Below are 13,406 nucleotides of genomic sequence, written 5' to 3' on the forward strand. Positions count from 1 at the left end.
TGTTTCAAAGCTCAAAGCCAGAGCTATATAATGCTCACTGAAGATAATTACACAGCAGATGACCAGACCTAATCTCCCAGGATCTGAGCCTTTAGATGTACAGCTCCCTGTGTGTCCCAGCCACAACAGGCAGATCCCAAAATTGCAAATGTTTTCACCTGCCTCTGATTTGCTGCAAAGATACTGTAATTCTGTCCTGTATTCCTGAGTTAATAAAGTAATTTCATCTCTGTTTAGATCGCGTTTTGGACCCTCGTTTTCATACTGTCTTATCCTTCCATTTACGAGAAAGTCATGGAAGACCTGACTTCTGTTTTTGGCAAAGCAGGTAATAAGTCAGATTATGTCCTTCTGGAACCTCAAAATGATTTATTCCAGGTTGGCCCAGCACGCAGCACGCTTGGTCAATGGCTGGGAATAGTGAATGTTGCTGCTAAGGGTACAACCAAAGACATGGGGTCCAGCTCTGAGTGTTCAGCAAATGCTCGTGACTTATTTTTAAGCAAAAACAGCTTTGGTGTTAGTAAGAGAGGATAGAAGAAGAACCATGTGTACCTGTGTCTTCGTTCTACACCGATCCCTTAGACCTAGTTTTGTATTAACCAGTTTCATGCTCTTGTTGTGCATCTCTGATGGGGTCAGATGAGGTCTTTCAGTTCAGTTGCTTTTCATTGTGTGGTATTCACCAGAGTTGCAGCTATTCTGCGGAAAACCAGGCCAGGAACTGTTCTCTTTTCTCTTATCTGAGGCCAGTTTGTCCAGCGTGATTCACTGCCACATGACTAATCTCTTTCCTTCAAAAAATAGTCACCTGCTGAGTGCAGTCATTCACACATGCACTCCCCTGAACCATGCTTAGAGTTTCTTGGAAGACTCCTAGCTGACATGGGTCAAAACCAAATCAGGTAACATGTGGATAATAAACAATGAGGACAATCATGAACTAGTACTTAAGCCTGTCACCTGGCTCTAATTTATTTTCTAGTGTTAACAGGCCAAGAGTTCAGCCATGGCTCCTTGTCTTGGTGCTACAATCCCTGAGATTTCCATTCAGTGTCCTACCAAAGTACTAAAAAAAGACCAGGGATGCTTAACTTCCAATATGACCTCTGTTAGGGCTCTTCTAACTGGTGCCGTAACTACAGCTACCACAGACACATGAAATTATTTTCAGAGGCTTTTCTTACCAATGTTGGGCTGTTTATTTACTTAGAAATGTCAAGAAAATTTTTGGTGAAAACAAGGTCCTAAAGTCTTGAGGTACACCATCAGAAGGTCAAAAGCAATTCATGTCAGCATGTATCAAAACAAGCATGAAATACGATTTTTACACAGTCTTCTTTCTCATGCCACAACAGGTAAAGATAAAATAGAAGTCTCTGAAGAAGACCTTAAGAACCTTCCTTTTATTAAATGGTGCACTTTGGAAGCCATACGGCTGAGGTCTCCAGGTGCAATCACCAAGAAAGTCATAAACCCAATAAGAATTCAGGTGAGAGTTGGGGTTTTTGTAGTTGTTTCTTTCTTTGTTTCTTCAGAAGGGTGCTTCAGAAGGGTGCTTTATGATTCTTCTATGATTCTTCTGGAGAAGAGGAGGCTGAGGGGGGACCTCATCACAGTCTACAACTTCCTCGCGAGGGGGAGTGGAGAGGCAGGTGACCTATTCTCCATTATCACCAGTGGCAGGACCCGTGGGAATGGTGTGAAGCTGAGGCAGGGGAAGTTGAGGCTGGACATCAGGAAGAGGTTCTTCACCGAGAGGGTGGTTGCACACTGGAACAGGCTCCCCAGTGAAGTAGTCACTGCACCAGGCCTGTCTGAATTTAAGAAGCGATTGGACTGTGCACTTAGTCACATGGTCTAAACTTTTGGGTAGACCTGTGTGGTGCCAGGAGTTGGACTTGATGATCCTTATGGGTCCCTTCCAACTTGGGATATTCTATGATTCTATGATTCTAGAAAGATCCCTCTTAAAAGATCTAGATAAGATTAAGATAGTAGAGATATTCCGCTGTCTCACATTATATTCTGTTCGGCTTAACAAAATTATTCATCATCGTTAATTTAAACATTATTAATTTAAGTGTGGTTTTGCTTTTCTTGCTCACAGTCTTACCTTCAGCTATGAATTAAATTTAAATTGAATGGAATTGAACTGAGAGATACAGTGCTGAAGGTATGCTAAACAGGAACCATATACAATAAATACAGTAGAAGGAACCATAATTGAGTAACTGATAAAGCTCCTCTTCTGTTTGTTCCCTTCATTCAGAAGGAAAGTGCCAGCAATCAGGAGTCTAACAAATAAATGCTTGAGGGAAAAACACTCTCTTAAGGAATCGGCACTCTTGCCCATTTAAGTAATGAAGTCCCACGGAGATCTACTGTCACACAAGGCTTTCTATGAATTTCTTTGCATTTTGAAGGAGATGCTGAACAAAAGATTTAGAAAAAAAATAAGTTCACATGGTACAGTCATACCAAGAAGCAGGAAAGACAGAAATAATGTTTCTATTATTTCTACACTTGAAAAACTAAATCAGAACAAAAATAGCCTTGCCACATTCTCCACTGTTTAGGCCTCCCTTAAGGAAAAAATGGCAGCAGCAAGAAGCTTCAGACGTGTCATAAGCCCACCATGGCTTTACCACCTGCACCAGGAATTGCTGCTAATGGGAGAGATGTCCTGAGGAGAGATTGCTTTGTGAGCTGAACCCATGATTTTCTCTTTTCTTCAGGATTTTTTCTCCTTTTCAGAATTTCACCGTCCCTGCAGGTGATATGTTGATGCTGTCTCCGTATTGGCTGCACAGGAATCCAAAATACTTTCCTGACCCAGAAATGTTCAAACCTGTAAGTTGTCACTCCTACTGTGGGTGTTTTGCTGTCTTTTCTCCTCTTCACCTATTTCACAACAAAAGCACGGGGACAAATTAGCTTCGAGTTGGGTATTTCCCACCCGCTGGAGGGTGGCCTCACATACAGAGAAGATGTGCACAGACAGGAGGGGCCTCTAGGGATAAGCAAGACTTTGAAGTTCAGTTACCTGTTCCAGATAACATTGCACAGCTTTGTATCACTTTGGTCTCGATTCAAAGCCCACCATAGAAGGACACCGCCGACTTCAGTGTGGAAACAAGGTCCAAGTCCTCTCCTCTCTGTGGCATTTGTTTGTATAGCTCATCTCCATGTACTTACCCAGGTTCATTGGTCCTTCCAGTCAGATGATTTCTGGTACGTATTAGCTCTGCTAATTTAGTAGCTCATCTAGAGTTTCTTGCTTATTATCCCACTCCAGGTGGCCGTGTGGGCAGGCTTGTAGCTGCTCTTTTTAGCACCATCCTCTACAGAGCAGTCTGTCTTTTTTTAGAAATACATCAAGGAGTAATTCAAACAAAATTCCCCTGCTAGCAAACTCTTCACCAATTTGAAATCCCTCATACCTATTCCTGCATCTTTGAAACCCCGAGTAGAAACCCTGATGCAGCAACTTATTTCTCTAGTAATTTCCTTCCTAAAAAAACAAGCTAGCATGTTGTTTAAAGCTTGTACTTCTTCCACGAGGAAGGGCAGTTACCTTTGGATACTGTCATTCCGAATTGTATTGCCTTGTTTCATCACCTCAGTTTTTTTCGTGCTTTTATTAGATTTTCATGCTAACAGATTTCCTCTTCAGAAAGCTCTAAACAACCCAAGCTGAAAAAAGTCCAAGATAAACAAACAGAAGATTGCAGCTTCTCTAAGGGCTCCATCAGAAGCGTTAGCCACAAAAAACTTAGCGAAGTTACTCGGAGGCGTTGGTAGAGTTGTGCTGAGTTTCTGGAGGCTGGCATAGCTTGTCACCCAAAATTCAAGAAATGTACTTCTGTCAGTGTCAGTCCTCCCAAACTTTAACCCATATTGCCTTGCTCCTGTTGTTATTCCTTTTTTCTCTGGAACAAGGAGCCCTCTGGGCACAGACAGGCTCTTTTTGTTAGTTGTGAATCATTTTCTCACACACTGCCTTGCACCTGAGGATGGAGCTGGGTAATCCTCACATTTTGCTCATACACCTTGGATTTTCCTGTGCACAGCACCTGAGAAATGGCTTGCCTGAAAGATGTGCACGAGCCCTCTGTGTGCTGTGATACAGCGTGGTGGCTGAGGAAGGGCACTGGCGGAACAGTTGCTTTGAACGTGTGTTTATTTAAGAGGAGGTCACATTTTTATGGGCATGTCAATAGCTCAAGAAGTGGGATTCAGAAAAATGGGAATGTATAGGAAGAATGCTTTTTAGGGGGGAGTTTGAAAACTTTTCCAGCACTTCGAGACAGCTCAGTGTATTTCAAATGGGACCATCATTTGTTTCCCTGAGTTATTGCTGACTTTTGAATACAGACTTTAACGCTAACAGGTTGAACTCAAAAAATGGTATTATTGCAACTTTGTATTGAGGATTAGCTGTTCAAGGTCATTTTTAGCCTGGAGAAATAAAGTTAAGCTTTATTTATATAAGGCTGATTTGGAAAAAAAAAAATTTCTTCCCACAGGATCGTTGGAAAGAGGCAAATTTAGAGAAGAATGCTTTCTTGGACAGCTTTGTGGCATTTGGAGGAGGGAAGCATCAGTGTCCAGGAAGGTCAGTGAAACAGCTGGGGTTTATTTATTCCCAAACCCTGCAGAGAACAACCCTCTTGAACTGGGCTCCCCTTACGCTTGGAGATAGAGTGTTTTCAATGTTTTGCTTTGTCAATGTTCTAATGTTCAGTATTATCTGGACCTTATTTAAACTAATTTGAAAGTGGCTTCATTCCTGGAAAAAGCAGGTTAAGCCACGATGTAAAAGCAGAACCTGAGACTAGTGTACCGAGGGATATTCCCTGGGGAGAAGAGCCGAGCTCTGCTGCTGCTGGAGGCACCTTTTCATCAAGGGAGTTGTTCCATGTTCAGATACGCCAGTTTACAGACACAGCAGGCTTTTAAGTCACCATAAACCACTTCCAAACTAACTTAACGTTTCTCTGGTCTGAGCCTCTCTTTCCATCCTCCATGCCATTGCCATCTTTGCTAATCTTCAAATGTCCTAAATGGCTCCTCTCTGTTTAAGTCTCTTGTCTTTCCATCAAGGCCCACGCAATTGTACGATGGCTTAAATTGCAGATCCTGTCTCCTCCATTCCCCCAGCAATGCCAGCCTCAGTGCTTCCTGCATTCCTTCTGCTGTTTTCTCTGTGGTCCCTCTTCCTGGAACAAATCCCAGGGAGCCAGCTGCTCCTTGTTTCTGTGTTAAAACATCGCTTTGCTCAGTTCTCTGCCTTCAGAACCTGGTCTGCTCTAGGCAGCAAATAACCAAAAATCCTTAAAACAGGTCGGTTTAATCCAAGAGTCCCACGTGCAGCAAGGAAGCCAGAGGGTGTTGGAAGGAAACAGACTCTTGAATCTGTACCCTATAGCAGGCTGGACATGAGTGTCAGATAAACTTTGTGAAGACACTGTATACATAGGCAAAATGAATAAATCTGCATCCACTCTTTTGGCTTGACAAAGTAAAGTCCTCACTCACTGCTGTACCTCCGTGGCTTATCCAATATTCCTGAGCTAAATACGAGCTGAGCACAGCCTCATTCCCTGCAAGGGCAACAGCAAAATTCACAAGAGGCATCCACAGGTACAGGACAAGCTGCAAAATAACATTTCTGAAAGCTGCTTTTTTATATACACTGACCTATTTCTTTGTTCAGGCTGTTCTCTGGACTCTGATAACATCTCTAAAATAAATGTGTGGTTCAAAAGAAAATGATAACATTTCTACTTAGACAATGGATGGAGAGTCTTTTACTTGCTGATAGACAAAAAGTCCTTTCAAAGCCTTTGGCAGGCCACATGATATCACACACCTCCACACTCTTCCGTAGTGATTCTGAAATAATAATGTGGTAGTCCTGGAAGAAAGGAAATTAAATGAAGGGATGTTTCCAGATCTCAGGTTGCAGATGTCCTTGGTATAACTGAATGAAACAATGTTACTTGAGGTTTCAGATGAGTTTTCATTTAATTCAGTACTGGTATTTATAAATGAAATGTATTAAACATTTCATTTTCTCTACATATTGCAAAATCTTATCATGAAATTAAAAGCTAATGTAATTGAACTGAAAGCTAGAAAATAACTTGTTAAATAATCTAGCAAACTGACATGGGAAGAGCTCCCACAAAGCCATTTCTGTGCCAAAGGGAAACGTTTGATGGCAGTGAAGCTTCCAGTCTAACAAGACTTTTGTCCAACCAGGAGACTGTTGCTGGTGCTTATCTTGCATGGATCCGTCCATTGTCTCTGATGTTACACTGATGTTACAAACCCTTCAGCACAAGGGCTGTGATTTCATTCTCAGACTGCGTTTACTGCAGGATCTCAATGCCCAGCTGGGCTCCTGGGTTGCGGCACAACACAAGTGCACAGCAGTGCACTGGGGACAAGACTTGAGAAAGTGCATGTTTGTCGGCCCCCTTGTCACTAAATAAAGCGGGAAGGCATCTGTGACTCAGAGCTCCTGGAGGAAAACTGCTTTAGGACTCGGTTATGAATATGAAAGGCAAGTGGAGACTAAAGGGCATTCAGCTGCAAGAGAGCTCACGGATTGTGCTCAGTACGACGTGGACAGGGAGAGAGGGACGCACTGGGACGCTGCAGTCCTGCCTCTCAGTCCTGGTTTCTCCTGAGCTCTCCCTCTGGCTGCCCTCAGACGTGTGTGTTACCATCCCTCTGCCTCAGCATCTCTGCAGAGAGGAGAAGCAGCAGCAGCCTGTTTGATAAAGCACTGTGAGATCTCAGGGTGGGGTGCGGGGGCAGGACCCCAAGCATCAGGAGCCATTGCAGCACCGTGCAAACAGTGCAGTGACTGAAAGGAGCCCCCTGTGCTGGCATGGAGTTTGGGCCAGCAAGTCCTGCCTGGCCGGAGCTGGTTTCCATTCCTGTAGCTCTGCACTGCTCTCCCCTGAGCTCAAGGTCGCCAAGAGCTCCCCATCTCAAGGTAATTGCAATGTGAAATCACAGAGATAATTTGGGTCTAAAGCTACGCCAAAACAAACAAGCATCCTCCCACTCCGGAGCACGGGGCAGCTCAGTGTGCAGATCTGAACGGCTCTGCAGGAGTTATCTTGGGTCTCGTGGGACTTATTAGCTCCCTCTTCACACCTGCCAGGCCAAATCCAGGCGGATGCCACGTGCAGTCATGTGCCCTTCTCCCCGGTGAATTCCCCAATAGCTTTTTTATCCAAGTTTTCCAGCATCTCTCAGACAGTGGAAAATAAACTGTGTAGAAGAGCGAGGCACTATGACTGTTTTAACTAGTTATTTAAGACATATGTTAAATTCTGCAAATGAGTAATCCCCTGACCTGGCACAGGTACACGCAAGTGGCTGAATGCAGAAAGCTCTTGTACGTGTTGATATTAAAAAATAATAGCTGAGAAGAGTTCATCTGTAGTTATCTGAGATCTTCTCTGCACTGACTAAGAGCTTTCTGAGCATGTTAGAGAAAAAAAAAAATCATGCCCTTGGGTTTCATGCTGCATTCTAATGCTGACACATTAAGTAATAACTCCCGCTGTCACATCTACTCTGATGTCATCAGGCTCCCAGCTGTATTATATAACTTTATATAGCACAATTAGTCATATAGCCTTTTCTATATTTGACTGGCTTCTCACTCCTAGGAAGTTATTTCGAGTCAGCAAGTGTTAGAAGAACATAAATGTTTACACAGTGGAAAAAACCCTAATGATAAGGAGCTGTTTTAAAATAGGGTGTCAGAGGGATAGAGTTGCTCTAAAGTTTCACCAGAAAGAAGGGGCAGCCGCTACATTCATGTTCTGCCCTGAATAGTGAAGCTGAACAAAGCCACAGCTTTTTTTCCTACTGCAGATGTTTATCAGCAGATCTAAGGCATGGAATTTAAAATGTGTAAAAGAGAATCTCTTTCTTCTCTGATAATAACACAAGTGTGGTCATCGGGCTGGATATCGAACATTTTTCTCTCTTTTCTTGCAGGTGGTTTGCTATCATGGAAATCCAGTTGTTTGTTGTGCTGTTCCTATACAAATACGAATTTGTGCTTTTGGATGCGGTACCAAAGGAGGTAAAAGATCCGTGCATTTATTTAGCATTCCACATCTTTATGTCCTTCATTCACCGTGCTCAGCTGAACAGCCATTCTCGACTGTGCTTATTTACACTGAAGCAAAATGCTGAGAGAAACATTTAAAAACATATAGGAAATAATTCAATCTTCACTTTTATTCAGAAAACCCAGAGTAACGCCAGTGATCCAATGGGGCTGTGCTGTCTGTACAAGAATGCACCCCTGAGAGTATTTTGTCTCATTATTGCCTAAACATTACAAGAGGTTTTATAATTACTTTCTGCCATTCACAAAGCCAATGAATATGGAACTGGATTATTAATACTTGAAGCAGGCATGAAAGCAGATGCAGCGTTCTCAGTGCTCTTCCGTTACATATTGAGCGGTGGAAGAAAAATGATCAGGGTAAGACTGCAGGAGCAACTGCAGCACTGAAAGGTTTTACCATTAAGAGAGAGTGGCATGGTCACTCCTCTCAGCAGCAATTTCCTTTCCCATTTAAAGTGTCCTTTCCACTTTCCAGAAATCGTGGTTCCTCATAAACACGAGCTGCTGTGGAATAGATGTGTCTGCTGTCACAGCCTAAACATGACACACATGCCCTGTAGCTAAACTGCCAAGGAGAAGAGAGAGAAGTTAAGAGTGGTCTGGGCTTTGTTAGCATTGCCCTTTAGGCTGGAAGTCGAGGAATTCTTGAAGAATGTGAGAGGTTGATCTCACATTCCCACCAGAACAGGGCGGAAGGTTGCCTCATCCTGACTGGTGGTGCGTTGCCATCCCAGCTCTCACTGGAGTTGATTGTAAATTGGGTTTTCACCCACAGGCAATTATGCTGGTGAAAATATCCCAAACCATCGGTTTCTTAAGATCTCACATGTCATACTCTGTCAGAGTAAGTGGAATAAAAGTAAACGAGTGGCTTCAGCAAAGCCAAGAAATACTCTCTGTGGTTGGTCTTGACTGTTTAAGGCCAAAGCTCCAAGAACATGGTAATATCTTAATATTAAAGCAAGGTGATAGCTCCGTTAAGTGAACTAACTTCATGTTTCTACCGATCCTCTTTTTGCAGAGCCCTTTACATTTGGTGGGGACACAGCAACCCCTGGCACCATTCCGGGTCCAGTATAAATGCCGGGCATGAAAGCAGCCCAGTACGAACTCACCTTGCTTTGCCAGCCCCGGCTGCATGAACGCACTGCTGAGCTGATTCTGTACCCTATGTGTTCAAATAGGTTCTCTGCCATGAAAGTTCTCAGTTTCAACTTGGGATGCTGTACGTACTCTGTGTATGCCATGACAGTACAGTCATATCTGGGCTCTTCTTCCTGATTGCCTACCTCCTAGTATTTAAAAATTAAGCTCTCTGCTGCGTTCAGAATTAGTGGGCCAAATTATTTGCATACTTTGCTAGTCTAACTGATACGCTAAACTTACCCAGCAAACATGCAGGACAAAAAGCTGCTACATTTGGAAATCCAGCATGGAAGTTTTGTTAGAACCAGGAGAAAAACGGGTCCCTTATGCCAGATCACTGCTTCCTGCGGGTTTCTTCAAGCCAAGATGAAGGTGGTGCCTCAGGCTAAGAAATCAGTGGTAACTCTCTGTGGTTCCCTGGCTTTGCTGTGCACAAAAGCCAGGAAGGTGCTGAGCAGAGACCTCTGGATCAGATCCTTGGCCACCATAAAGTAGCATCATTTATGTTCTGTTGCTTCTGTAGGTCATGGAGGATCTGGCCTACCCTGCTTATAACTGGGGCCAATGTATTGCAAATAAAGTGCATTGGTAACAGAACAATTCCAAGTGTGAGAAGTAACTGGGGTGTTGTTCCACTGGAGCACCTAACATTTCACTGAGCTTTATTTGCTCCACAGGATTCAGAACTGGACCTTGCATAAATATGCAGTGAAAGCTTGATCATGATGTTTGGCTTCCAATGCAGAGATTGCAAGAAAAGCCATCGCTGTTCTTCAGATCACTTGTCTGAGCTCTAGAACATTTTTACTTTTAACCCAACTTACAGAACAACTTGCACAAATCTAAAAAGCTGTAATCCTATAAAGAACACCTAGTAAAAGTTGTTCAAGGAAGCTGTCAAATAAGTTCAGATACCAACACTTTAACTGCTGTCAGATTTCATATGCAATAATAGCGGTCATGTATTTTTAGTCTTTCAAGTAAAGATTATTCATCATTTGAGAAATATTTGTAAAAAAAACACAAATGGACTTTCAGAAACACTTGAAACTATGTGAATAACATCCATAGGAAAATAACTCGTATAATTCATTAAATGATTGGCTTATCTCAGTTACAGACACGACAATTTAACAAACTTTAATGATTTATGTGTCTGGAAAACAATTCATCCAACATTTAATTTAGCTTATAATGCTTAACTCTGCAGGAGTTGCACTCTTAACTGCTGTTTCAGAATTGCTCTGGTAACTGAGAACTATTCTGTTGGTTTTCATCAATGGTCATTACCCAAAAGTATGTATTTTAATTCTAACATTTGGAGATGTCCATAATATTTGTCCAGGTAACTTGTAGTTTTGCAAAACTAAGCAACTATTTCCAATGTGCATTTCTTTTTATTTTTCCGTTTAGTGTTTTTGTACTTATTATGTTTTTTTTTTCCCAAGAGAGGTTAACTCATAAAAGCAAAATTGTCTGATGGCAAACTTGACTACAAGTCAAAGGTCCCTAAAGGGAAGTATAACCTGAAGGTCAGTGTCAGTTTGGTTACGCTGAATAAAAGGCAGCCGAAGCCCTGTGTCCAGGGGTGACTCTCATGGGCACCAAGAGGAGCATCTAAATTGCACGGGAATTCTTGTGGGATATTGATGGGAAGAACCAAAGGTGGGGAAAGGAAAGGATCTGGATGGCTTGGGGAGGAACAAACGTGGGAAAATGAAGGGATACAGGGATGAAAAGAGTTGGTTGCATGTGAACAGGCTGCTGACCGTTAGGCTTGTCTGGCTATGCCTTGTTCCTTATCAGCACAGCGAGAATCCAGCCTGCCAAGCTGGCAAGTGGCTGGAGTGGCCTGTGTGGCTCTGGGGGTGAGCCAGCAGGAGTTGGCTGCTGGAGGGACTGGGGCAACTGGGGAGAGTAAGGATTCATGACCAGCATCTGGAGGGATCCACGTTGTAAATAGATGTTCATAAATACGTTTTGTCCTCGCAGACCTGCACCCCGATCTGCCAGGGAGGGGAGCAGGATGGGGCCACTGGTGCTGGCTGTGGGAGTGCTCGGTGTTTCTGCCCGTGTTGATGTGTGTGGCCGTCAGCATCTGTACACGTTACACGCATGTTAGTGCGTGTGCCTGCCAGAAATCCCCGCTCAGCCCCACTCCTGGCTGGACCTGCGGGCACAGAGCTGCAGCAGCCTCGTTTCTGTGAGGCTGCCAGATATAGCAACTCCCTAGCAGGCTATAATCAGTTATGAAAATAATTGTCTGCGAAGGCAGGGCTTTTTTTTTCTTTTTTTTTTTTTTTTTCTTTTCCCAAGTTTAGGCTTTTGAGAGGAAAGGAGCAGTACCTGCACTTGACACCCAGAGAGATACCAAACAAGCACATGAAGAAGTGGCTTTGACTCTCTGGAATCCCACTGCTGCCTGCCTGCATGCTCTGTTGTGGGTGACAGCTCCGTGCACTTGCCATACTTTCCTAGGTAGAAAAAAAGCATGTGAGGCGGATTAGTAAAGCAATGTGGTAGTCAAGTGATAGAGCTATATGGGGTCTTCTACCTGGAAATAATTCAGAAGCTTCTGGGGGAGGGAGGAATAGCACTTTACCCCTGGGACAGGGTTAAATGCTATTAAAAGGTCATCACTCTGCTCTACTCAGGATTGGGTGAACGGTTTCTAAATTCTTCAAGTGCTTGTTCAGTCTGGTTTTAAAAATGACAATGCTGAAGTTCCACAGGTGATTTGCTCTCTTACCTGGCTATTCCTACTGCTAGAAAGCTTTTCTGTGTATTAGTAGGAGTCACAACGAGCTTTTTATTCATACCACTTCCACCAGGGTGAGAAAGAAATGTATTTTCACCTATCTTTGTATTTCTCCCTTCTGCATGAAGTATGGATGTTAAAGGGACATCTTTGAAAATGCAATTATTCCACCTCAAACATGCCATAGGCCACATCTGTCCGAGCAAAGCCCTCACACTGGGCTGGCCAGGACTGTATGTTGGTATTAAATTATATCGGAATAAGTAATTCCTATTTCTGAGAGCAAATCTGCAGTTACAAGAAGTGAAAAATAAAAAAATTTTTTGATGTTTTTGAGGGAAGTAGAAACATCTTCCCTGAAATCATAAATTTCCTGTGGAAATACACTGTTTGACAGAAGACTCATCAAAACATTTTGCATTAAAATTGTTGACCTACTGCAAGTGAACCTTCTTCAGTCACAGAGCGAAAAGATAACCCTCCGTATCAGCAGCCACCTCCCAGAATAATCGCGCCTTCTTTTATGTCTTCCCTCTAATGAGCCTCACTGGAGGCCCCTCTCATCTGTGCTTAGCAGTCAAGTATTTCAAGTGGGCTCTTTCTTTGCACTGCTAATGGCATTCAATCGTTTCTGTGCCGCTGATTGTCACAGAAACCAGAGGTTTAGGCTTAGCACATACATCTCCTCAAAATAGATACTCGGGGACCAAAAGATATGGCTGGAGCTATTGGGAGGTAAGCTAAAAATAATGACTTCCCTTCAAACAGAAATTAATTTAATGGCTCTGGTTCTGCAGTGTGCTTAAGTGTTGTGCCAAGCAAAACCCAAGCATTTATTTTGCTTTGAGCAAACGATTGGTTTGCAGAGTACGACCGGATTTTAGTTTAAGCACATGCTTAAGTGCTTTGCTAAGCCACGGTCCCAATGCTTTCATTGCTCACCAGTTTCTTGGTTAGTCTTGGCATCTCTTGTACTTTTTTAAATATGCAAGCATTAGTGGGAGGGAATGCTGGGGTAGCTTTGCTCATTTTAGGGGAAACTGGAAAATGTTAAACACTTTCAGGAAAAACATTAAAAAAAAAACACATTTATAGCATAAACCAGTAGGCTTAACGGGCAACAAGCATCTTTCCCAGTTATTTGGTACATTCTAAATGCGTGGTTCATCACATGGCAAAAAATATTTCCTCTCCGCTGGTATGCAGTGGAAGGGGAATTAGACACAGGAAAGGCATTCAACAGATAGCAAGCGTTTAATTGAAACAACCAAGGAGAAGCTTTCATCGTGTAGCCATTCTGAATGACATTGGACATGCGACTGATTGGCACAAGAT

General features: G+C 43.0%; 1 protein-coding gene across 10 annotated transcripts in view; it reads left to right on the forward strand.

The window, feature by feature from the left end:
* Positions 1 to 9,913, forward strand: part of CYP39A1 (cytochrome P450 family 39 subfamily A member 1) — a 28,999-nt gene extending 19,086 nt beyond the window's left edge. For 9 of the 10 annotated variants that reach the window (XM_048065751.2, XM_048065752.2, XM_048065753.2 and 6 more), the window contains 6 exons: positions 238 to 328; positions 1,359 to 1,492; positions 2,758 to 2,853; positions 4,530 to 4,618; positions 8,029 to 8,116; positions 9,189 to 9,913. In XM_048065751.2, coding sequence (XP_047921708.2) covers positions 238 to 328; positions 1,359 to 1,492; positions 2,758 to 2,853; positions 4,530 to 4,618; positions 8,029 to 8,116; positions 9,189 to 9,260 — 570 coding nt within the window. In that variant the 3' untranslated portion in view covers positions 9,261 to 9,913. Of the gene's footprint in view, positions 1 to 237; positions 329 to 1,358; positions 1,493 to 2,738; positions 2,854 to 4,529; positions 4,619 to 8,028; positions 8,117 to 9,188 lie in introns of those variants that run through there. The other variant, XR_007163928.2, reaches the window with a different exon arrangement.
* The last annotated feature ends 3,493 nt before the right edge of the window (positions 9,914 to 13,406 follow it).

The sequence above is a fragment of the Anser cygnoides genome, chromosome 3 (genome assembly GCF_040182565.1).
Source record: "Anser cygnoides isolate HZ-2024a breed goose chromosome 3, Taihu_goose_T2T_genome, whole genome shotgun sequence".
In the NCBI taxonomy this organism is placed as follows: Eukaryota; Metazoa; Chordata; class Aves; order Anseriformes; family Anatidae; genus Anser; species Anser cygnoides.